The sequence below is a fragment of the Carassius gibelio genome, chromosome B20 (assembly GCF_023724105.1).
Source record: "Carassius gibelio isolate Cgi1373 ecotype wild population from Czech Republic chromosome B20, carGib1.2-hapl.c, whole genome shotgun sequence".
Taxonomy (NCBI): Eukaryota; Metazoa; Chordata; class Actinopteri; order Cypriniformes; family Cyprinidae; genus Carassius; species Carassius gibelio.
This window is the reverse complement of record NC_068415.1, coordinates 10,594,814-10,622,019: the sequence shown is the minus strand read 5'-3', so window position 1 is coordinate 10,622,019 and position 27,206 is coordinate 10,594,814. Positions and strand designations below refer to the sequence as shown.

The 27,206-nt window shown below is 38.0% G+C and overlaps 1 protein-coding gene across 10 annotated transcripts in view; it reads right to left on the bottom strand.

Annotated features, from left to right (window-relative positions):
• The window catches only part of sash1a (SAM and SH3 domain containing 1a), a 218,747-nt gene that overhangs the window by 15,428 nt on the left and 176,113 nt on the right, over positions 1 to 27,206 (bottom strand). For 8 of the 10 annotated variants that reach the window (XM_052585628.1, XM_052585624.1, XM_052585625.1 and 5 more), the window contains 7 exons: positions 21,901 to 22,029; positions 11,087 to 11,137; positions 10,810 to 10,859; positions 6,436 to 6,473; positions 6,100 to 6,186; positions 5,666 to 5,778; positions 4,079 to 4,180 (listed from right to left, as the gene is read on the bottom strand). In XM_052585628.1, the coding sequence (XP_052441588.1) occupies positions 4,079 to 4,180; positions 5,666 to 5,778; positions 6,100 to 6,186; positions 6,436 to 6,473; positions 10,810 to 10,859; positions 11,087 to 11,137; positions 21,901 to 22,029 (570 nt within the window). The remainder of the gene's footprint in view (positions 1 to 4,078; positions 4,181 to 5,665; positions 5,779 to 6,099; positions 6,187 to 6,435; positions 6,474 to 10,809; positions 10,860 to 11,086; positions 11,138 to 21,900; positions 22,030 to 27,206) is intronic. The other 2 variants (XM_052585627.1, XM_052585630.1) reach the window with 1 other exon arrangement.

The following is a 27,206-nucleotide window of genomic DNA, read 5'->3' as shown; positions in this document are numbered from 1 at the left end:
AGAGATAAATTTATGACGGATCACTCCCCCAAACAAACATCTAACATAACCTGACCTCACAGTTAACATAATTTATGATACTGAAACCTCTGATACACAAAAGACAAATCCTCTTTAATCCCTTCCACCCAAATCACAAACTTTAAACTGCAAATTGCAATTCTGAAAAATAAATCATTGCACACCAAAGTGTTTGCTGGAAAAGTACACCACATTACTAACAGGATATAATCTGCTCTAACCACAGACTGAGCCGTTTTGACCAATAGCAGTGATAGGCAATTTGTACCCCAACACACTACACACTTAAGTGTTCCACTAAATCACTGAGGTTGAATGTGATCTGTTACTGGAAATCTAAAGTTCTACAAAATCTCAATGGTTCACCAAAGGCATTGAGTAATCTTTCCTAATCATTCAAGGCCACAATGACCATCATTCAAAAAGAAGAAGAGTCATTGAAATACTGCTAAACAGCTCAAAGTGTATTTTGAGAAACAGCCGAAAAACTCATTTACATAATAATCAAAAGCACCCATTTAAAGAAAATAACGTCTGGACAATCTCATTAAGGACTTAGGGGCTGCTCAAATCCCAACACCAACAAGTTAACAAAATCACATTTCAAACAAGAACAAGGATGGAAGGAGAAAAAAAGAGAGAGAGAAAAAAAACGAGAATGTGTGCAAAAATGTGTCCAGCTGTGCTCCTACCAGGAGTGGTTTCCTCTAGGTTAGATGTTAGCGGCCCATGCAAAAATCCCAATGCAACACCATCTCTCGCCGAGACGAATACAAACTGTAAAAGTTTTTTGAAGGAAACTGATATATCTGGATTCAGGGGAGTGGTTGTGGCAAAAGGCGTGAGTTGTGTGTCCGGAAATATTGCGAAATCTGCCATATGACCCCTGAATATCCTCAATGGTCTTCAGAAGAAAAAAGGAATGTGGGCCAGAGAGAAGAAAGGCTGGTTTGGTTGCAGTCCATTCATTTACAGATACAGTACATCCTCTGTGACAAAGGCTACTAACACTGACTCCAGACCAACTCAATCTGGTGGAGTGGTGAAGGGTCACTATACTGAATGGAGCTGATACTGATCTCATGACAGGGGAACCCTGTGGACACACAGCAACCTCTCAGTGTTCTTATTAATGTTAAACTGAGCTCAGATCGGTGGGATCCCCAGAGAGAGTTGTGCCCGTTGGTTTAACCGTTCGTAGACGAGGGCTGACCCATTTCCATTTATAAATAGGAGATCATCAACCCAGGGGCCAAGATTCCTCCAGAAATCCATTTTCTCATTCAGACGCTGAGATTCAATTTGCACATACTGATATGTGGTAGAGACAGGCAGGAAGAAATGTGTGTGTTTCAGAAACACCCCGAGGGGTTCATAGATACAGGGTCTTTATATGAATAAGATTTGCTCACCTCATTTCCACTCCTTATGCTATAACAGGTAAAACAGTACAAAGGGAGAAACTCACGAACAAATGTCTGGATCATATTTCACCCCAATAAAAGAATTACAATTTACATTTATGAAAATAAAACCTTTTTAAGCACTGTTCAGATTTTATTTATTGTTTTTGCAAGATCATCTTCCATCACAAATAATTACACGCTTTTTAATAAATTTTCCTAAAAAAGAAAAATATTTTTAATGTGGATTATTGAATTCAATTTTTTTTTGTGTGTGAAAAATCTACAATTTAAAAAATAAATAAAAAACACAATTATATATAAGTTCTGGGCAATATGAAAAAAAAAAATCAGAACATTTGACCGATTCTGGGTTTTTTACGATTTTTAACTAGTCAACTAGTTTAACAAATCATTAAATCAAGATTTCATGATTCAAGTGCACCACACGTGTTGTCGACACGATGTAAATGTTAAATAAATCATTAGTTAAATATCATTCCAGAAAAAATGCATGAACTACAATGACATCTTGTACAAACTTGTATTATACATATATGTTAAGAAATAATAGACTTAGAGGAAAATGCTTATTTTTATTAAAAATAAATAAATAATTCTAAAAAAAACAAATGTAATTCAATTTCAAAATGACTGAATGGCCGAACATCAAGCGATCTGTGTTGTTTTTCAGTTCATCTCAATGGAGGTGCAACACACCTATATTTAATGTACAATAAACTCTAAGGCACTCTGAAGGCTCACGGCTCACCATCGCTTTGTTTCACACACATGCTGAGAGAGAGAGAGAGACTTGGCGCACTACATGTAAACAATATTTTTGTTGTATTTTCCTGTCAAAATAACAGCAATCCTTTTGAATTCTTCAGCTTTTAAGAAATGGCACTTTCTCTGGTAGTGGGCAGAACTCATCTGCAAACAGCAATCTCATTGGCTGGCACTCATCTGATTATTAGTAAATCAGTTCGAGTGAATGCACACAACCTGATTAATAATCATGAATCCAGCAGCTCATTAATCTTTACTGAGTTTTATATTGTTCTTGTCAGTAAAATTTGCATCGTAAGTATTTTTGTTTCTTTTTCTTCCATTTTTTTTTTTTTTTTTTACAGAAACACTGAAAAGCCACCACTCCGAAGTTCAGTTAAAATGACTAATATGACTAATATTGTGAAGAATTTATACATATTTATTAATATAGATGCATTATCATAAATATATATATATTTTTCTTTCTTAACCAGAGCTTCACCCACAACAGCATTTTTCACATTCTCTTCAAATCCATTATCAGAAGTCAGTTAAAAACAGGTTTTCTGTTTCCTCCATTTTAATTATTTTAGACATGAAATGACAATGACCACACACACACACAAAGATGCACAGAAAGCATAGGACGGGCAGTGACTCCTCTCAGCCGACACAAGGCTTTGCTGGGCAAAGTGAGTCATTCTGTAGCTTGAAGCGCTAAGCGAAACAGTGCTGTGGTTTGTTAACATCAAAAAGCATTGCAAAAACAGTTTAGCTGTTGACCATTAGAAAAGGAGGTGTATGTTTACTTCCAGGGACTGAAAGCTGCTCAGAGTTTCCATGATAACTATGTGTATATTTGTGTACTGGCAGCTTATTTCTCCAAGAGGGCAAACTAAATCCACTGTTACCAAACCTTTCAAGGCATTAACCGAGAACTCCTTCGTGCTATGCTTGGGACTGCCCTGTGCACAGGCACATATATACAGTCTACAAAAAGCATGCTTTTGTAATAGTAACTAGAGCCAAAGTAGTGTGACATATCCAACAGTTGTTCTAAAAGCAGAAGAAAAGGCCAGGAGGCAGAAATGGCCACATATCACTCTTCAGTTAAGATGCACATTATGACCTCATCACTAGGGATGTTTAGTGTGCCAGCTCCTCATGCCAAGGTGAAATGACATCAACACTAGAGGTTTTACAGTGCCAGATGCTCATTACAGCTGAGGCATAACAACATCATTGTCTCCATTCAAACACGTATGACACCTCAGCTTTCAGATCACTGCTTTTATTCATTTAGAATGTATGGTGCACTCAGTAAATTACTCATTTAAAGAGTTTCACCTCAGCAGAAATTAATTGTACTGTAAAAATGATGTACATGAGATGATATGACGTCTCCAGTCAAATCAGTTACCTAATAAAAGCATAATAATACTCGTTATCGACTATGATTTGTACATTTTCACAGTGAAATCAGAAACTGAAGCATGACACTATTCATGCCACTATGTATCATAGACTATCAGCATAAATAAAATACTGAGTGCACATTTAATGTACGGTCCATACAAAGCTTTAAGAGTCCCACAGTTTCTAACAAATAAAAGTGTGTTCAGTGTGGTTATAGCAGGGGGATGGACTGGGTTGATGTAAGGACTGCCACTGCCTGAGTTTATAAACCACAATGTCACTAGTGTGGCCTGCAGAGATTTACCTCTATAGACACACACACAAGACATCAGTCAGTACAGTGAGAGACATTACTAACACTTACTGCTGGGGGAAAATAAACTTTGATGTGACTGAATGAGGTTATGTTGTAAACGCCCTATATACACTCAGGTCTACAGTCTGGGTTGTTTTAGTAAAGTACTTACATTGCAGACGGAGGAGAGGTTAACAGCGGGACTGGATCCATCAGTCCAATCTGCTGTGTCTGTACTGCTGCTCAACTGTCTGTTCCTCTCATATTCCTTTAACTATGGAGAACAGAAGGTCAAAGAGAGCCGCCCCCCCTCGCCCTTTCACTCACACACCCTATCTGTTACAGAAATAGAGTCAGAGAACACCCCATATAACCACGTAAAGGCATGCACACAAACACACAAAGCTTTTACCGGTCACCAGCAAAATACATAAAAAAAGACAGACAGGAACAAACAGAAATGTCATGTCCATTCAGCTTGAGGTTTTTTGTGTTTAAATAAAATACGCTTCAAAAGTTTGGGTTTCTGGGTGTCAGAAATCATTGGAATGATTTCTGAAGGATCACATGACCCTGAAATCTGGAGTAATGGCCGCTGAAAATTCAGCTTTACCATCACAGGAATAAATGATATTTTAAAATATATTTAAACAGATATACCACAATATTATTGTTATTGCTTTATTTTTTATAAAATGCTCCGTGACCATAAGAGACTTAAAAAAAAATGATAACTATTATAATGAGGAAAAAAAAACAGCCCCAAACTCATTAATGGTTGTGTATTTATAGGCTTTTGTACATATTAAAAATGAATTAGTTACTTTTATATTTATTTAAATTATGCTATGTATATATGAATAACAATTTATTAAATGTGTTTTATTAAAATTAGGGTTTTAGGTTAAAGATTTTCCAACTTATTTATTTTTTGTTTAAAAATTTATAATGATCATTGGCTGATCCTGGGTCCATTTTCATGCTTCACTGGACTTGTCCACTAAAACATTTTTAAAAATTAGATAAAAACTGAAAAGGATGCATGACGTCCTTGGACACACAAAGAAACATACCACAAAAACACAAAGAACACAGAACAAGAAAAGCAACATTAATTTGGAACAAAACAACAACATTTGCATTCATTTGCATTTAAACAAACACAAGAGGACAGACACGTTCATGCATGCTAACAGCATGTATGATGACGGCAGCTATCCACAAAGGCTTAGCATTGATTCAAACTTTAGATCCAGTCAATCAAGACCACTAAATACATAAAGGCCAAAGGAGGAAAACTAAATCAGAAAAGGACTTTAAAGAATGTAGAAAACCCAGTTGGTTAAAGGAATCAATATCAGCCTTGTGGAGAGAAGGAAGCCACATACTACAATCATCCATTAGGTTCATTATCAGATGATAATTAATCATTATCATGTTCTCAAAACAAAACGACAGTGGGTAAAAGAGACCTACTATAACCCAACACACCGAAACAGTGAAAAAGAACAGAAGAAACCTATCCAACCAATCCCAGCTAACCCTACGTCAGAAATTAAATACCAAAGACCCTCCTTCATCCCGACAAAACAAGAAATCTACTGCAGCTCTCAGATGCATGTATGTAAGTGTGTGTATGTGCGTTTGGAGGAAGGAAGGAGCAGGGGGCATCAGTCTAGGTAAGTAAGGTTAGTAAACTTGAAGGTAAGCCGGGAAAGCTCATTTGCGTTATTTTTTGGGGATGATGGGGTATGTTTACCCGTGCCAGCGCCTCTTCCACTGTGATCATCTTCTCTTTCACCATCATCATAAGATGGATCCGTTCTTCATCACTCATAGTGATCTCACTGGCCACATAGCCAATGTCCTCTCCTGAAGGGTCAGAGGTCAAAGGTGAGCAACAAGAACAAGAGAAAGCCTCTTTAGGCCAAGTTAATTCATTCGTATTGTTAACTGTCATTTTGAAATCAGCAATAATTTCTGACAACAGTAAACTGGTGTGGTGTGTGAGTGGTGCTCATTGAATTGTCTATTTAAGTGAAAGATGTAATTAAAGCCACAATATTAAAATGTATTTTTTCTTCCATTCACATTCCTATGAGTGGCCCATCTTTTCTCTCATGTGGTGTCTTTGAACAATAAAAACAAGTGAGCCAAGAGTTCTGAAGGGAGGAGGGAGTTCGTTTTCATTACCTTTTGACGTTTGCCTTGTGACCCCTTTTTGTGACTTTCGAAAGTTCTGCCAGAAGGATTTGTTTTTCTTCTTGTTGTCCCATTTTCCTGTATGTGAAGAGAGGAGATGGTTATCAGGACCATCAAACTCTTGAACTGTACAAACATACCTACATTTAATGCTTTACAAAAAGAACTGATTCTACGTCTATTACCTATAATCATCTATACATCTGCCCATCTACAAAACAGACGTTTAGTGTTTGCGGAGAACCCGGTCTGGTATAAAACCAAATAATTCCAATAGAATTTCCTCAAAACCACCAAAAGATTATCATAATAATAGTTTCCACAAACCTGATCCATCTTCAGAGCTGGATTTGTGCAGAGGATTTCTGATGAAAAGCAGAAAACATGGAATTAGGACTTTTAATACAACATTTCAATATTTCAGCACTGAACATTACATTTTTCATATACAGCCTTATCTCCTGTTGACATGATATATGCATGTACAAGCGGCAGGCATGATTTGTGTTAACCAAATGTATAGGAATGTCTTTGTTTTGAGGCAGCAGAGGGCAGTGTGGTGCTGTTAACAGAGCACATGTCAGGCTCCTGAGGCTCACAGGGCACAGAAGAGTCGCTCTGGGGATGCAGCAAAAACAAGATGAGGAAGACAAAGTGAGAGAGGGAGAAAAAGGGAACGAGAGCCACCACAGGACAGACATCGCCGGTTTATATTTCCACTTTGTTCCTCTGAGGCACTGTGCCCTTGGAAAAAACCAAAATAACAAACATCTAACACACACCAGAGCTCATTTATGGAGTCAAAGCATAAGCATACAGTACAAGACCTCTCAGATATCAACACATTTAACAATCTGAGTCTGTGTTTTTTAAATCTCTTAAGTGCACCAAGGCTGCATTTCTATGACCAAAAATACAATAAAAACAGCAATATTATTAAAAAAATAATAATAAAACTCTAATATATATAAAAATTCAATTTTTTCCTGTGATGGCAAAGCTATATTTTCAGCTGCCACTGCTCCTCAGGTCACATGATCCATCACAAATCAATCAATATTATCATTACTGTTGAAAACAGATATGTTAGATTTTTGTTCACTGACCCAAAACTTTCGAACAGTAGTGTGTATGGATATAAACAGCCTAACGTCAAAATAAAACCACATTTAGCCATATTTTTTCATACAGAACATCTGGACATGCTGTCTTCATTTAGGAAAATATCCCATGTTTCCATTCCCATTGGTCATGTGACACAGATCATGTTAACTTTGTAATATAGTCAGTTTTAAAATGTGTGAAACTGGGCTGTGTGTTAACTGCCAGTGAGAGGAAACCTCTAAACGGAGTCGACTGTCAACAAACCCCAAAACACAGAGGGAGAAGAAAACATTCTGCCTCAAACGAGAGTTTGTTCTGCAGATGAGGACATGAACATAAGTATGCAAGGCTATGCGTTGTGTTTTTCTTATTTGGGTGGTGGATTCTCGCTCATCCTTGGGTTAAGAAAACAAACTCAATCTAGTCTGCACTAAAGTAAACACTGACACCAGTATGCAAGCATACACTAACACACACTTGCGTGCACCGATGTACTCCGGTCTGGTTTTCTCCAGTTACTCGTGCTTAAACACTTACAGTTGCATGCGTGTGTTCTGTCCATGTGTCCCAAATACATCTATGACATTCTCACTGCTGAAGCTATCAGTATCTACACACACTCAAGAGGACAGTGTGTGCTTGTTTAGTGTCAGGTCAGATGTTACATGTCATTACAAGGACTGTGAAAATGTGCTTGTGTTAATTTCAGGACGTCCACTGCACTCTGACCAAATAAAGACGTCAATGCTGCTCTTTTACCCAAGTGTGTGTTTGAGACACAAGACATGACGGAGGCCTCCCTGAATTATCATATCATTATACAGCCATAGCAACACAAACTTTCTCTGTTTAACCTCTCATTCACCCCACAGAATCCAAAGGGGGTCTCCTGCTTGTATGCTAACTGCATCTCATGTTAAAAAGGCCCTATTGAACGGCAGCTCCATTCAGGGTTTCTGCCATTGCCAGAGCTGTATGTGTGTGAGCACAGTGTGACCAGCATACAATACAAGCGTGTTACAGTCCGTCAATATCTTTCTTTCATTTCACAGGGTGTCTTGTGTCTTTACTGGTGTGTGTCTAGCAGAATATAAGCCCTGCTGGCTGCGGGTAACTGTCATGTCCACTCTCTCCTGACAGAGGAATCCTCGGCTTGCTGAGATTGTTATTCAGAGAATGTGATGGAAGAACACTTCACTCTGAAATATTTACTTTCTCCACACAATTCAGCCGGGTTCTTCAATTTAATATGAGGCAGGTTTGGGATGGAAAACTGAATTTACTAAAAGACTCAACAGAAGTTGTTTGGGTTGAATCATGCCTTTAACCATAGTAACAGACAGTAACTACATCTATGTAGATTTAATTTGTAGTTTTTTGTCAATTTGAAACAATTTTGGGCAGCATCTGCTGGTTTCAACCACTCAGACATACAATTAAAAAGTCTGATTCAACCTAATTTACTATTGTGACTTCATCTCCAACTACATAAACCTCAGTTTGACCAATTTTAATAACCTGAGAGAGCCCTAATATTATTTTCTTTTTTCTTTTTCTTTTCTTTTACATCAGACAACTGTTTTCTGTTGCTGTGAATGTAGCTATACCTTATGTCTTTGCATGTGTGTTATCAGAATGATCAAAACTGGCCTTCCAAAGTGTGAGATCAGTCCTATTAGTACGCCAACATGTTTTCACTATTGATTTAAAAAGGAACATCATGAAGTTCTCATCAGTGATGTATGTCCACTGTTCTTTTAGCACTGGGAGTGGTCTGACTTCCTCTTCCTCTAGTCAAACTGCTGATGAAGAGGAACATTGCTATCCCAGGGTGCACCTGGTGTCCTGTGATTGGTTGGTTTGCTTCCTTACACCTGGCTTTGGCGTTCAGAACAGATATATGATTGAGCACAAAAACACATACACAAAGATCGCAAAGGAAGTGTCCAGGAAATGACCTTCACTAGAAGTCATGGTGAACGGAGCATGAGGGATTTCCTTAAAGCCACACACTCAGACATTTTCTCTGTCCCACGTTACATTTCTACCACCTTACTATAATGAGGAAAGAATAGAATTCAGAAAAAGGCAGGTTAAAGCTACTTACAGCTGATTTTAGTATTTCTTATTAATGTATACATTTTATATGTTATATTATAGCATAATATTTTTTTTGTGGAACAAATTATATATTCTTTTTATTTTTTAACAATTTATTTGAAATACAAACTAAGTAGCATGTATTTGGAGGAAGACTCTGCCAACATAAGAATGAAGGGGCTTCTAAACTCACACACACACATCTCTCACTGTCATCGGGTTCTCTGAGTTGCCTTTCTGGAGGCCAAAGCTTCATCTAATCATACAGACAGGAAGTCTGGGTAGTCTGGCAGACTGTTTTGTCCAGTATGGTACGTTGCTGATAATGTCACAGACAGTTCTAAAGAACTGGCAAACATCTAACATATTGCTTCTGTTTAGATAAAGGCAGAAAGAATCAAATCTTTTCTCACATAATACTTAAAGATTCTATGTCTCCTTGCAGGAGTGGATTTAAGCGGACTTTGTTTTTGAAAAAGTCAATGGGCTAAAATGTTATTTGGTTTCCAATGTTCTTTACAATACATATATTTTTGTGTCTCATAAAATAAAGTTTTGGAACAACATATGGATGAGAAAATTACCATTTAAAATGTTTTTTTGTTGAACTAACAAATTATATCAATCCAATTTCAATTAATTCAAACAAACAGGTTAAAGAGTTAAATCAATCAATGTTTTTAAATGTAAATATTGAGTTCAAATTTAAGCTAGCTTTTGTCAGTCAAAGCTAGTTTCACAGGCATCACAAAGCAGAGTACCAGTCAAATCTAGCCACATGTGCATAGGACCGCAGAGACACATAAATGATGAAAGATGTGTCAGCTCCATATGTTTTACATTTATCCAAACATACTACTACTCTCCAGAGGGTGTGCATGACAGCGGTAGAATTTAATCTTTCCCATGGCACGTGGGCTGTTCATCCCCACAGGAAAATCCCATCAGTACGGACAAGATGCATGGAGACACAGCGCTGTTTGTACACTGACATCATTCATTTCAAATCACATAAAACTCTAGTATTCTGAAAATCACAACATGACCAACACATTTTTAACTAAGCAAACTGATCTTTGTCAATTACACAATAGTGTCTGCACAGATTATGACATTGTGTTAGATTTAAGCAATAATGCTAAAGAAAGTTCATTTCGTCAGCTTGACTAACACCCTTGTGCATTATAATCCGAGTCTCACTTATGTCTGAATTTTTTCTTCCTCTCTCTAATCAGCGAGTTTCATCTTAAACATCTAACAACAATGAACGGAAGGAAGGAAGCCTGGAAGCACCAAGATGTGAAGAAGTAAAATGGAGGAATTCAAACCCATTCATACACACAGGGGTAGATGGGGGATGGAGAGCAGATCGGATGTGTGTGATCATATATCTGAGAGATCAGCAGTCGCATTTAATTCCAAAGTTTTGTTTACCTTTGTAAAAGTAAGTACAGAACCAGCTACTAAACATTACTGAGTGCATCGAGATTTTCTTACTTTCTCTCAGTCTCTGGAGTTGACACCTCACTGCTGATGCCGAACGATTCCTGTGGACACAGACAACACTGTGGTTAATTACTGCAATTACAAACACACTGATTTCAATCACACTGATCTGTGTGTCATCATCAGTAATATGAGCATGAAGTCTGCTGATTTATCACTGAGGCATTGTGACTGAAAGGGTGTTGTGTTGTAACAGTGAGTTATGGTGATGACTGCAGCTGTGCCAATGTCTGAAAGCAGATATGCACAGCATTGTGGGTCGACTGACCTGGATGTCTGAGCGTAGCTGTGTAGAGTTTAAGCTGGCATCTGCTTTTTCCTGAAAAACACACATAAAAAGGGATGGTTAGGAACAAGGACACACAAACATACACCACTGCTAATGTAGGGCCACACACCCATATGCTACGAGCTTGTTTTGTGATTAAGAAAGCCACACCCTCTGACCCTTGTGCACAAATCACCTGAGGCGTACTGAACCTGCTGGTCCTGTGCAGCTGCACAAGACAGCAAAGAAAAACATTAACATGTGGACTTAGCTAAACCTACTGGAAAAACAGCACACATGAACCCTGGTACAAACCAACACTGTCAATCAGCACCTGACCATATAACTAACAGTCAAAATAATCTCAGGTCTGGAAAGCACTGATATGCATCTTTGTCAGGTTCACGGAAATCTACTGAGATATATTTTGGGCACAATTACTTTTAGTCTAAGCTAAAGTGTAGTTTTTCCTCATGCCAAAATAAATTAAATATTTTATATAATTTTAACATTTAATACATTTTACTTGGAATAAACAAGGCAAGACTGTGTGATGTGTATTTTAATGCATTATACATAAAATAAGTTGTTGGGTTTTTTTGGTGCGATTTTTTGGAAACTTTTTGTTCTTTAAATTTAACCTGAAATTCTGATTTATTTATCTCAGTTATACATGTCAAAAATAAATAAAAACTTAAAGATTATTAAAAAAAAAAAAAAATTTAATAGTTCTTATATGTATTCAGACATACACTGCATCTTGGATGGAAAAAATGTTGTCAACCGTCTTAAGTTCAAATTCAAATATTTTTAGAGGGGTGAACGAGTAAATCAAGAAGAACTTGCACTTCACAAGTAACCTCATTGTGTAGGAATATTGCTTCCCCAGCCTGTTTGTTTGCTTTTTAACTGGCCAAGGTGTTGAAGCGACAGGTCTGGTAGGTGTCCAGCCAGAATGGCCTAGTTGAGCAGTCCAGGTTGTGCTGGTTCAACCAATTTTATTTTTTAGTACCATAACCCTGTAGAATTGCATGTATTGTCAGCCATCTGAAACCCCGAGTGGAGACTGATGGGAACATCTATTCTGTTCCCAGTACACACTCTGTATCACTACTTGCTCATTCTCAATACTCACTTCTCAAAACCAATACTTCTGCTCGTGCAATGACCTCCACATATCTGTGTATGTGCGAAAGTGCGCATCAGCAGTTTTTCTAGAAAAAAAAAAAAAAGCCTCATAGCTCAAGGGCTTCTGTAAAATGCACTCTGTTGTGCAATCTGGAGATTCTTTGTTTAGTAAAAAAAAAGATCTTGCCTTATAAAACTAAAATAAATTAAATATGTAAAAAAAAAATGATATTGTAGTTTAAAAGGACAATCAGCAAAGGCTGCTTAATATAGTTATTAAATATCATTATGACAGAATGTTGATAGAGATACACTATGTTTGAATGAAAAAGGCCCTGTAACACAAGTGGTGGACAGTACAGTGGAAAATTTGTGTCCAGACCCTCAGTTATCACAGTAGTAATCTTCAAGCCTCTGTTCCTGCAAGCAAAGCATTTTCATAAAAGAGAAGCACTGTTTTTAGATCAGGATGGCTGTTTGTGTGTGTTTTGTCTCTATGCCACTCCATCCGTCTGCTTTAGCGCTCAGTGGTGTGTTGGTAAAGTCGGGATGCTTCTAAGTAGTAAATCAGATGCTGTGCTGTAAAAGTGGAGCCATCCAGGACAGCAAGAAGAATCCACTCACACACTCTCACTCTCTGTCTCTCTCTCTCTCTCTCTCTCTCACACACACACACACACAGTGAGCCCACAGTTTAAGGTATTCCCATATGAACACACACTGGCCAAAGTAAACACACATACACTGATCTGTGTTCTGTATCATCAGCAGCAGGGCATCAACTGCCCCATACCCACTGGGCACACGCTTCCATTGGCACACACGGAATACACACTGCTGCTGGCAGTGTCATCCAAAACACATATCCACACAAAGAGATGCTCTGTGTATGTGTGCCCTCACTCACACAGACCCACAGACACACACTCACAGCCTTCACAACAACTCGTGCAATAGTACCGATCTACACTAGACAGACACTGTACCTCTTGACATAGTTTAGTTCAACGTGTGTCAATATTTATACCACTACATGGGACATGTTTATGTGTAGAGCTAAAAGACAACCACTTAATGACTGGCTATATAATGTTCATTGTGAGGTCCAGCAGCTTGTGGTTGATGAGCGACTGTGTGTCTGTGACTGTATGTGCATGACTGGATTTGGCCCTATGCATGCTGGGAATGGGTTTGGCTTAATATACAGCACACAGTCACTACTGGATACACCTACACCCATATATACAGATCAACCGAGTGCACACTCAAAAAAAAAAAAAAACCTTACAAGATGTTGAAGCATGATAATGCAGCCACTCCCTGAACTCAAAATTAATTTGTCAGAACATATTCTAACCCTTCACAGATGTTAAGCAACACTGGAGTGATTTAGTAGAGAGATTGAGATTACTATTGAAAGAAAGAGACTTTAAAACAATACCATCAGTCCAAGTCCATTATAGTGGTAATAATGTAAACTTCTCTTTCAATAGAAACAGGTGGCTGCACATTTTTGGGTTTTCAATTAAACCTTTTCTCTCATTTTGATGAGACAAACAATTGTATGGTTGTCTGTAGAACTGCACAGTGCCATTATATTTGCCATTTACTAATATAACTATAATAAAAAATAAAATAAAAATACTATCATAATTATAATTAAAATAAAATAAATTACAATTCATGTAAATAAATTACTACTACTAAATAAAAATAATAAGAACTATTATTACTGTAATATTTCACTGTAAAAAATGGTATTTAACAAAATAACAATAAAATAATAACTAATCAAGCTTTTATTTTGTTGTTAATTTGGGTTCATGTGGAACATTTTACTGTGAAACCTCAACACTGAAAACACAAAATAAAGAAGTGTCTTTACATATACAAAGATGTAGTGTGAATATTTTTTTTTTAAATGACAGCCCTTTCTAATTTATTATCGCAATGAGCCAAATCGTTATTTCAATTTATTTAGATTAATCGTGCAGCTGTTATGACTTGCACCCTTGACAGTAAAATGAGGCAAAATTATTCAATGTCTCTTGGAAATGTCATTAGCTTTGTTCCAAAATCTTGCATCATCCACTTTTTGTGCTTGAAGTATAGTTATTTAGCTTAGCACCATGCTTATGTCAAACTCTACTGGAAACAGCTAAGCATCTAACAGCTAAATAAAGCAGTTTCCACAGCAGAGCCTTTCAAATCAGTCACTTCCACAACAGTTAGCATGCAGCCTTGAAAGGTAGCTGACCAATGCAGGCAGATAGATCGCTGCAACGTTTTGGAATAGCAATTTTGTCAGAAATGGAGATACAGAGACAGACAGGGATGTGGCGTGATGGCTGGTGATGCAGCAGTGGAGGAATAAACAAACTGAGGGAGGCTAATGAGGTGTTTTAGACAAATTCATACAGAGTCCCAGTGTGCAGGGCAGGACACACACAGTCAGGCTGGCAGCAAAAACGCCTGTATGGGTGGATGTGGTTGGCTCATAGAGAGAGAGTCTTGGCTCCTACTACCCAATCAGGAGAGAGGTTTGGTTGAGTAACAGCTAGAGAAAGTGTCCTTGTAGAACCAGACTAACCATTCCTACTGATCAAACAGAAACACCACACACATGTACACACTCGCAGTGTGTGGCGCTTTGTGGGTCCACTATTCCAGTATTCCAGCAGTGTGGTTTCTACCTGAAAACACCAGTCAGAGGGAGAGGAAAACATTGTTTCTCATGCTGGAGTAAACACTTTTAAAACAGTTAAGTATTATATATCAGAATCATGATAGAACTTATCTTTGTGTGTCACCTGCAAATTTATGTGTGCGTGTATATGGGTTCCCCATCAAACAAAGTTTCACATCCATAACATAACCTACTTTCACACCAACAGGAATTAAATCAAAATGCCACAACATGCCTTTGAGTAAATCACCACAACAAGCCTGAGCCTGAGAAAGAGAGAGACAGAAGAGCTAAAAACCATTAAAACAAAGGGTGTGCCAGAGTCTTGACTAAAATGACTCAAGAGCAATTACAGAATTAAGATGTTAAAGTAGAACTCCCCAAACCATATCAACCAAGTGTTGTGGAGTAACTCCCACTACTAACTGGCCTAGTTTCAGTAGGGTGACAGTAGCTCAGCCACATGCATTTTTATTGAAGAAATTACCTTTATATAAACAGCATATTAGTAAATATGGAAAACATTCAATATATAAATCAATACTTATAAATACATTTAAAAAGAAGATAAGCCATTCAGCTTGATGTTTTCTGTTACTATTCCACCTTTAAAACTGATACTCAAGCTAAAACCCTATAACACAAACAGCTTTCCACAGCCGCATTGTGTGGTTGATAGAGACTCTCTGTCTGGCAGATGGAATAAAGGAGAGTGTCTCTGTATGAACGGCTATGAAGACAAATGACAAAATAGCAACATGGCTAGCTTGTTCTAGGTAAAATGTGGGGTTTATCTATTCAACACAACGAGTAGAGGATGTTTTCCTAACTCTTTGTCATCAGGGTAGCTCTTATAAAAGCACAGCAAGATAGAGAGGAAGAGTGCTGAGCAAATGTGGAAGCCTGAACCAGCTTTGTGGCGATATCTGAGGAAATGAAACCGAAATCAATCCTCAAATCGGACTTGGGAATGTCTAGGGCATTTGAGAGTACATAAGACTAAACCAGAGAATAGAAATAGAGAAGAGAAAGTAACAGACATCTTCAAATAGCACATGGACTTCACCTCTGAAGATGTCAGCTGGCAGTGAAGGGGAAACCATGGGCCTCATTTTATTCTGTTCAGGATACAAGTCCTTCACTGTGGATTCCTGCATGTGCTCAGAGATACGTTCTGTCGAAGTATGAATAGACCCCAACATTCGGGCCTCGCTCACAATAGCCTTCAGTGTTGCCTCTGGTTAAACCGGTGACCTTTCCCCTCTTTTGGGTTGAGGGGAGAAAGCCAAGGGCTTATTGCCAGCTTGGCCTCTAAAACAGGGTTACGTGCCATTGGGAGAGAGGTTAGCTGGGTGACAGTGTTTATGGAAATTAGTGAGAGGATATGAGGAGGAAGAAAAGTATCAGAAAGGACAGAGAGAAGACTGAAAGACAATGATAGGGAGTACTACCATTTTGACTTTTCCAAGTGGCAAAAAATGCAAAGGTCATGCGAACGTCATGTCTCTCAAGGCAAAGCTGAAATATCAAGCCATTAATGTGGCCTTTAAACCACCAATCTGAAAGAGGATAATCACCTGTTACTGCCCTCAGACTGGACAGCAGCCACTCAGCTTGGACAACCAGTATCCCATTTCTGTTTCACAATTTCTATTCTTTCCCAAAGGATTTAGCCCAGACAGCGTCTAGAAAGGGCTTTGTAAATATGAAAAAAAAAAATGATAATAATAAACAAATAAAAACAGCATATACATGTGGCAGAAGAATGACAAGTTTTCAAAAGCATCTGTGTAACTGAACGAACCAGTACAACTTGTGTAGACCTGCAGAGCCCCAAAACAAGCATGCTTTTCCCTCACTTGCATATGGAAAGCAAAACAGCTCCTAGAAAATTCCCACAGTTATCCATGTCATTCCTTTTCCCATTAACCGAATCTCCCCCATCCAGCAGCTTCTCCAATGTCGCCGTTTCCTTTCCATGATACTCCCGAGAATGGCACAGCAAGACCAGCAACACTAAATACATAAAGAGATGACCTACTTGGCCCATTTGACACTTCCTCCTGCCCCATTAGCCTCAGACCAAACCCTCCTTTGATACTCATTACCCTCTGCTCAGGATTTGTCACAAAGTCCTTTGATGCATCACACTGACATTTTCCGAAAGGGGACACCTATTTTCGCGCTCAACTCATTGTGAGATCTGACTCCCACTGCATGGGCTTTATCTGGCCTTTGTTGGTGGCTACCTTAAGTTTGTGCTAATTAAAGGGGAAGAGAAATGGCATTAAAGTAAAGATGAACTTAAAAAGTGTTTAATATTCATAAAGCGCACTCTGAAAGAACCCTAGCATTGAAGAGGCATGAATCCGGATTACTAAACAAACACAGCTGAGTCACAGTGCTGATTTAGGTGGGACGGTACAGCCAGGTTTTGTGCTATGCTCAGCCATTAACCAGCTTTTTCTTGGGTATGTTTAACACAGAGCAGGGTGTGGAGTTAGTTACTGGATTTGAGGAGATGGATAAAACTAGGGATGTCAATTTTCAATCATTTCCATGATCGATCGTCGTTTAAATGAACGATCAATTAATTGATTAATAATTAACCTTGATGCTGCAAAATGCGTCTAATGCAGCAGCACACAGTCACCGTATGACAGTATGTGCAAAACCCACAAATATTTACAAAATACGCTCACCCGTAATTTCTCACCTGAATTAAAGGGGATTTAGTTTGAATAAAATGCTAGTAGCAGGATTATACAATTAATCGATGTGATTAGGGCTGGGTATCGATTCAGATGTTCCAGATCAATTCGATTTCGATTCACAAGCTCTCAAATCGATTAGATTCTAATTTTCAATTCAATTTTTGATTCTATTTTCTACACTTGATTCTCGATTCAAGTCAATGAATATAGATTTAATACAAATACTATGTGTATAAAAAAGAACAGTTAACATAAGTTTACAATTGGGTAATTAATAAAAAGAAATTAATAGCCACAAACCTGTATATTAAACTCTTTTATTTTAGGTACACTTAGGTACATTAAAACAGAACCCATCTCTAATTTTCAAATGCATACAATTATGTTAAATAAATACAAGTTTGATGCAAGATGAAAAATGCTTTGTTCTTGTCCACAACACTATCGTCGTCGTCTTGCTTACGAAATCTAAAATGTTTCCATACCTCTGACTTTTTATGTGAAGGTGGCATCAACGTCGACAAAGCACCTGAAACCCTTTAAGCCAGTGGTTCTCAACCTTTTTTTCCACCGGGTCGCATTATGGTCCAAGTACAAGTCTCGCGGGCCACACGCATATAATTTACACATTACGTAACCAATACAAACCAACCTGATTTATAATATTATAGCCTAAATATTATGATATCTAATCGATTAGATTCATTGAAATAAATAAATAATTCTACTCCTCATAAATAAAACACCTGATTCTGTCGGGAGCTGAACAATTTTGTGAAATTCAGCTCGATGTAGTAACAGCACAATGAAGTTGTGATTGTAAAGCCCGTGTTATACTTTCCGCATGAGCAATCCGGACAAGTACACGGCCAGCGCGGACGCAGACTTCAACTTAGACTTCCGAATGTGCACGCTGATGGTCCGCTCTGCAACAAACATGTGAACAAACAATTGCAGAATCATTGCACATCGCTGTCTTTATATTCTTTATTGACGGATTGCAGGTTCGATTGGCAATGGGCTTCTTCACACTGCCTGAACATGTGCAATTGTGCTTTTGAAGACTACGGACCACGCGCACCTGTCCGCGCGGTCGTCTGCTCAGAGCCTCAGCACACACTCTCCGATGGCGATTTTTACGTCACGTCTACCTAACGGCTCATAGCATATATTTATTTAGTTTTTTTTGTGTGTGTTCAGCATATGTTGGGCACATATGAGGGTGACATCTAGTGGAGAAGATTTGTAATAACATTAACGCTAATCTTACGTTCAAAGTCTGCGGAAATAAATATGGGAAAAAAAACGATTCATGGCCTTGGAATCGATTTTGAATTGACCACATTTTAAAAAACTATTAATCAAAAAATCTATTTTTTCACCCAGCCCTAGATGTGATTATGTTCACCTGATAAAATGAAGAGAGTATGTTTGAGATAATTTGTTTGACTGTTTTCCGGCACGGAGACCGCTGAACGTGCTTCTTGAATTGGTTTCGTTGTGCTCGTTGTAGTATTATAAAACACAATTGCAATGTTTTCAGTTGACAGTATGGCATTTAAAATAAAATTATCCCAAACGTCACTGTGGTGCTTGTGGCTGTGCAGTCAGAGAACCACTTACCACCGGCGCTGCTGTAGCAAAACACACCGTTTCTCACATCAAACATTTTTTGTGTGAGTGGGCTTTGTGTGTGCAGATAAGGACGGAGCAAGCATGGGTTTGGCTGGATGTATTTGGAGATTATTGCTCATGTCTCATTTGGCACAAATCCAAATTTGTCCATATTTGCAATGTATTTGAAAGTTAAACTATTATTTATAATTAAAACTACTTTATACGCATTCGCATACAGACAGAAAAGATCATCCTCTTGGTGAGTGAACAGACAAAAAATACAATAAAAAATTAATAAAACCTTTTTGGAGTAAGATATAATACGCGAAAGTGTTTACTTTTATTTGTGCACACTCAAAATAAAAACAGAAGATTTGTGCTCTTTTAAAATTAAGCAAACCAACAGAATGCACATTGTCATTACTTGTTTGTGTTGCGACAAATTCGTTATCATATATATATATAATTATTATTATATTATTGTTGCTTTTGTTAAAATAATCAAAAGATGGTCACAATATAAATATTCATATTGTTTTCCCCAGTAGTCTGTTTTATTCAAACAATAATGAACATTTTTGCATTTAGATACAGAAGAACTTTGCCTGTTTATTAAAAACATATGAACAAACAAAAAATCTGGATCTCCATTTCTGCAATGCAAATCAACTGTTCCTGCTCATTCCTAGACTGGATCTCTTCTCTCCACTTTCCCTAATTGCGGATTCAATTATTAGATCTGTAAGCAATATTTTTATACTTCGATTTTTTGGGGGATCAAACTGACACCATGTGTCCCAACCAGACATGACGCGACTCGATAAAAAGTATCTTTTCCATGTAGTTTCTCTCCTAATCACCTGCGACACGTGACAATAAGTGACACGTAATTCTGTTTTAGAAATGTTTTATTTTCTGCGACATCGCAGCAGGAACAACATACAAAATATGACAGTGATAATCTTAAATGTAATGATTATGATGTTATCAAGTAATGATTATGTGCTTTATTCAGTGTTAAAAGTGTCTAATGAGAGTTTGAATATTATTTTGCATGATCTTTATAGCCAGAGTAAAAGCAACAATAGATATTTTACCTCAGATCTTGAAAATAAATTATGCTAAAGCAAACTTACGTTAAAACTGTGAAATCATTGCGAACCAACATTCATAACAAAGATGGTATCACTCACTCAAAACTGTTCAGTCCATTCACATTTGCATCATCTTTTTTCACTGTCCACTCTTCTTTACTTGACACTCACAATGTTTTTGCTGTCACAATTTATATCTACATAAGATGCAACAAAGCACTGCAAATCATTTGAACTTTGTGTCAGCATGTCATAAATAGAACAACTCTGTTCTGTTGTATTTTGTTGCGTCACGTCGTGCAGCTCGCGTCTGGTGTAGATACGATGTAAGTTAATGTTGCTTTCTGATGCTGCGTTTGAATTTTCAAGCCACTTTATTTGAAATGAGCGCAGGCCAAACATTTTTACAGTAACGGCAATGCTAGTTCTTTGCAGTAGCAGTGATTTGGTGTAGTTATTCTAGATAGTGGAGCACAGTGGAATTCTGTAAAGTTTATTCCAGAATTCCGAGAGAAAATCCATTGAAACAATACAACATAAAAGCGTACCAAATGTTCTCCAAACCTTGAGAATGACTGGTTCCTGTCTGAGGCCATCACCACAGCTGAGAATGACTTTCAGAATGTTTTCTTTCGCTCTATCTAAAAATCCCATCACTGGACTGTGCCAACCACAGCTGCATGTTATAATGAGTCCGGCGGTTTCTTAGCAACTCTGGGTGGCCCACTACCCTACATCCCTGAGAACATAGACGCTTTGAGATCCAGACGAGAAACGCAGAGCACTGACAGAACCGCAGACAATCCAAACACGTATAGAGAGAGGGCAGGGGGTGAACGCATTTGTCTTCATTTTGTAATGGTTTAAGACAAGCGTTTCCTTCTATTAGCTCATAGGTTTACAATGGCCATTCTGTAGCACCAAGTGATGAAAGAAATAAGTGCATTTTGTGATTAGCTGTGCTTGTGGTTCAGTCTATGGAACATAGATGGAAGGGAAACTATTGCGCTGGTTAATGCTAAAACAATGTTACTTTAATAACAAGTAGACCTTACAGCGTTAATAGCTTTAGCATTCAATTTCCTTATTTATTAATGCCAAAATCAAGGGTATAAAACAGTATGTAGGTCAGAGAATGAGGTTGTTTTACCCTATAATCAAGAACTATAAATTAGATAATTTTTCAGAATTGAAACTAAATGCTTTTCAGAAAAGCAAAAGAGAAAAGAGGCATACTCAGCATTTTTTTAGCTTATGTTGCAGTGGCTGTCCATGTGACTAAAGGGCTAAAACTTTTTAAAAAAGAACAAACTCGCATATTCCACCTGACCCAAAAATGTGTTTCACAGTGATAATGACTGCCAGATAAACTCATCTGGATTAAACGCCAACGCAGTAAACAGGCCGAGATAAATTACATCCATGGTGAAAGTATGTATAAACAATTCTTAAGAATTATCTGGTGACAAGGTGATTTAATGAAATTGTTGGTCATTCTAGAAAACAAACACATCCACAGCTGTAGAAATGCAGGTGTACCGTTCAGGCTGTAGAAATGTTTGAGGCTGAACTTACCATGTCTAGCTCTTGAGACACCTGCCGCTTACGAAGTTCTTCCATCCGATCGCTGACGTCGCTGAAGTGCGTGTTGTAGTACTCCGAGTACTCTTGTGCAAGGTCATCTATATTATCCAGAGAGCCATCCTACACAAACAGAGACATGAATGATAAAAACTTTGATGGCTTTTTATTTAAAAAGACAAAGAATTTTTGTGACATTTTACAATTAAATCCCATCTCCATTAATAAGCCTCCCTCCCCTCACAGTCTCAGAAACACAAACAAACACGAGCAGAGCTGTAGGAGTGCTTCATTATAAACTTGCCACTGGCACACGATTTTAATTAGGATCGCAAGAACGGCGCCAGCCAAAAAGGACTTAACACACTCGGAACACATTGCACACATCTGCTCCGACGAAGCAAACAGTCACATACAAGCTGAACTAAACATCTAACCCTCACATTCCATTATTTTCACTCAATACCACACTCTGGGCTGAGACCACAGGATTTTACTGTGCTTTTGTGAATTTGTGGGGTTATAATTTCCATGGTACTGGTTTATAGAGAAGTTGTAAGTTTGTTGAGATGGGTTTCTTGTGCTACGTACAGTCTATGGGCCAAGGATGGACCACTGATTGGCATGATTTTCCAGAAAAAAAGTTTTAATTTATAATCAATTCATATAAAATTAAATTAGATATTGTTACAACCAAGTTAACAAGGTTTTTTTTTTTTTTTGTGGTAGGGCCAAAGAACATTTTTACATTTATTTTAGTGAATATAAGTTTTTACGTCTGGCTGGGTGGCATTTTCTGTGCAACACATATTTAACAACAACACACACACACACAAGTGCAAAAGGCCTCTCTTACTGCCCAGCCCTTATGACCTTCTCTGACCTTTGCAGCTGTCACATATTCAACAGTGGTGCTGCCTGGCTCTGACTTCAGCATGAGTGAGTGTTGGTGTATCCTATTTTTCTACAAGCTCGTGACATACACGTACAGCAAATGACCTCAGACCGCTGCAGAAAAAGAACATACAATAAGAATGTTCTTTACTCAAAACTAGAGATTAGCTTCTTTCAACTTCTTAAGAAAACTATTAATACCCCAACCGCGGCAGGTGGCACGGTTTCTTTTCCTAAATGGAAGAGTTTGTTATATTTAAGACGATGTTTGTTGTATCTTAGTTCTAGGATAGGCTGGATCTCTTCTATTGCTGTACTACATGCCCTTTAAAGTCCTGTTGAATGAAAAGTCAAACACAAAAGGCCTTCTTCCTGCTCAGGACCATGCTGACAAACACATATATCCTGTCATTGTGTGTATGGGCCAGAGGTAGAAAGACCAGGGCCTCAAACACACCCACTGGTAAAACTAGTGAATATTACAGACATTGGCTGTGCTTGTAAACAGCAACTAAAATCATTTCAGGCTAAGGACATACAACTCACTATAATGCTGTTGAGATCTCTGAAAACTCATGTTTACAGTGTAGTTTGAGTTAGAAATAAACAATGTCTTACAAACAATATTCACAGGGTTAAATGCAAAAGGTTTTCTCGCTTCCACAAAATGCTTTTTAACCAATCCATTCCAATAAAACTCCAAACAGATGATCTCAGAATACTGAGACTCCCAATGGAACGCTGCTCTCTGTGAGAAATTCCAGCTTTTGCATTCCGATCTGCTGGCCTGCAGAGCACCTCCAGCTTTTAGACAAACCATGATGGGAATATGTGAGATTTGTTGTTAATGCGTAAAAAAAAAGGCACATCCTCCTTCCTTTAGGATACTTGATAAATAGAGATAGAACAGCTGAACTAAATAAAAACTTTACAACAGCAACTAGGCCACAGGCTTTTTTTCTTTTGCCATTAGCCAAGCTTTTTCAAGTACATGGTGTTGGTTGGGATGGTAATAACAGGCCAGAGGTTGTGCTTAGCTCTGAGTGATGGGTGGAAGGGCCAAAAACTTATTCCAGTCTTAAACTGGTCTCATAACTTTAGATTATTTTATTATATAGAAAGCAAAGGCTCAAGAAAAAGGGGATGCATGGAAGAAACCACTTTTTTATTTATAGGAATATACAACTCAAACCTGCAGTTTAGTAACAACATCTAAAGAAAGAATATATATATATTCAACCTTGCTCCTGGGGCTGAAGAGATACATAATACATATATAATATACATAAGGGACAGGGCAGGCCATCAATCTATCAGCTATCTTCAGGCTTACACTGAGCAGCAGTGGTCTTTGATCTGAATTAGTTCAGCTTCATCTGTATAGCACATGCCTCCCATATTCTTATTATCATTCCACACATTCCTGGCCTCCGGTGAGGTAATGCTGCAATCTTCTACTTTAAGAGTGAGGGAGTGTGGGTCTGCTGCTTCCAGCTGGGCATTTAACCGATGGACTATTTCAAAGCTCATGCTTCATCTGTCTGTATCTGTAAGAGAGTGTAGAGGACAGAAGATGTTTGCCTCTTGAGTGGAGAGCTCTTAAAAAGAATAGAGGGAATGCGTCTTTTTTCACAACATGAATCACTGTTTGAGCGCACAAACAGCACCACCCAAACTCTGCCGTCCAGCCCAAAAAGCCAAACATTTACAACTCCCAAAGCTAGATCTCTGTCTGTGACTAGAGCTCCAGAGTAAATCATTTCTTAACACAAATTAATGCAGAGCTCTTCATACCATCAGTGAATCCTAACCTAAAACCAACACAAACTCTTGCTGTTTCACTATCCTACCTCAACCAGTAATGTGGATCTATCTGAACTACCTCTTTTAAAGTTGGTTGGCCACAAAACCACATTTTGGGACTGGTACTTGTTTGACAAGAGGAACGTGACATTTATTTGCTTGATGGGAAAAGGAAAAAGACATAGTTCACCCACAAATAAAGTCTGAAGTGTACATGCAAAAACAAATTAGTTTTGAAAGCTACAACAGAAAGAAATCATTTTTTAAAGCTATATCAGCACAATCTACGGCTGTCAGCAGGTGTAGTCCGCCAGATCTTGTGTTTATAATTTACAGCTGGAACAACATTCCTAGACTGATATCATTACTAATAATTCCTAAATTGTTTGCTCTTTTGGGTTGACTCTGTCTGATGAAAGGAAGTGAGATATAAGTCACTGTGGCACAAAACAGGAGACTACACTTAAGTTCTGTAGCTCCTGGGTATTTTTCACTCACTGTTGACTCCTCAAAAATATACAACACCTAATTAGTTCAGTTCTCCAGAATCTGTGAACTTCAACACTACTCGAGGTCCTGAGTCACCCACAACATGAACCGATCTCAACATGTTGTGTAATGACATGCAACAACATTCTTTGTCGAGAACGTCTGTTTCCAAGACAGGGACAGAAACGAGAGGAACGGGTTTCAATGACTGGAAGAGAGAAAAATTCCACATTATGCAATCGAACAAAAACTTTTTACAATAAATCGCACTAAATATGAGAAGCCGTCTGTTCTCAGAAGCCAAATGCAAATTCATACTTCCCTCAGATGAAACCACTGTTCAGTAAGCCACAAATCTTTGATGTGGCCATCCTAACAAATATAATGTTATGCCTGCTATGAGGTAGAGAAAGAAAAGAGTGAGTGTAAAATACTGAAAAAAGATAATCTAAGGGTGAGATGCATTTCTCTCAAACTCGAGCTAATTGAATACTCTACATTCAGTTGCTTAGCCCACCTGCTCCTAAACAGCATTATGGGACACAAAATTCCCATAATATTCCCATAATAAAATAAGTGTAAAGTCATATTTGATTACACTTCTGCAAAATTTGGAAAGAAAAAATTAACTGACTTCAAGCCATTTGTAGATTCTTCCTATGACTTTGCTTTGCTAAAACAATGCAAGATTAGGATATTTCCCCTGCTGGCTCTTTTACTGAGAGAGGAAACAGGTTTTTTTTTAGCCAAAACCATTAATTCTTCAAAACAAAATTCAAATGCATTCATACAGAGAATCCATTGTGAAATGAGCGAGCAGATCTGATAAGAGCTGTTCTTTTCACAACACTCCAATCAAAGGAAACACATTTCATTCTGAATGCAGCGTGAAGACTACAGAGCCATTAGAGTTTTGGACACAGTCTTGAATCTATGAATCTAATGCTTCTGCACTGTGACATAAGTGTTGACCAATTCCAGGAATTCATGTGAAGCATGCACTGCACATGCTGTTGAGTGCATTCTAAACTGAGGATTAAAAAAACTGTAGTTTGAGTTTTAGTAAAACATTTACATAGGGTAGGGATTCACAGTCATTCAAACCCTTTAATGTCCTCACAAACATTGGGGAAGAAATGGCATCCAATGTCGCCACATAAAAAAAGAGAAAGCTATCATCTATGATTTAATCATCTATTTTTTCATAGATTTATTTTGAACTATTAAATTACTAATCTATATCTAAATGATTGAGGTATTCCTCAAGTTTATTTTAATAAATGCATCAGGTAAATGAAAAATTTGCAGTTCATAGCCTAGGTTTTGACACGAAAATTATTATGCAGCAATACAACATCTAAATTATTAAAAAGAAAGAAAGAAAGAAAGAAAGAAAAAAAATTAATGCTGAACAGCATTTTGCTTTTGGGTTGTCCAGTTATTAGGTGTAAATGGAGACTGTATAATACGCCTTTATGGTTGCCGATCTTGGAATAATGAGTAACACAGCAAACCACAAAACAAGTTTAATGTGTCCTCATAGAGAAACATAAGACATCACGAACAGTGTCCTGACACTATTGCTAAGCACAGAATAAAACAAAGCATGAGGCCTGTCTGTATCAAAAAGACCACAATGTGTTAATGGCCTTGTACTAGAGACTAAAGGAGACCAAACGAATGAAAATGATTCACACTCTTCAAAGTAACGTGGGGAAGTGGAAGTCACTTGACGTAGGTGTTGTGAGATGTGTGGCACCGCCCTGGAGGGGAGAAGTGGACATGAGGTGTATTCGAGTTAGAGAGGATGTGATACAGAATTGGTCAGGGGGTCCTGACGCACCCTCATTAGGGTGGCTTCCTCAGGATATCCACAGAGGGCTGATGGAAGCATTAGGAAGGAGGAAGGGAAGCACGGGAGATGAAAAGAGGCTATTGCGTGCTGGGTGGAGAATGTGTTAAATTAACTGGAATCAGAGGCGGGCAGCAATGGCTCATCCAAAATCAAAAGGAGTTACTGTCAACGTGCTTAAGTACTGCAGAAGTGGCCAGCCACTCTCCCACACATTGTCTAATGTCCAATGATGAAGCAAACATATCATGACTGAACACTG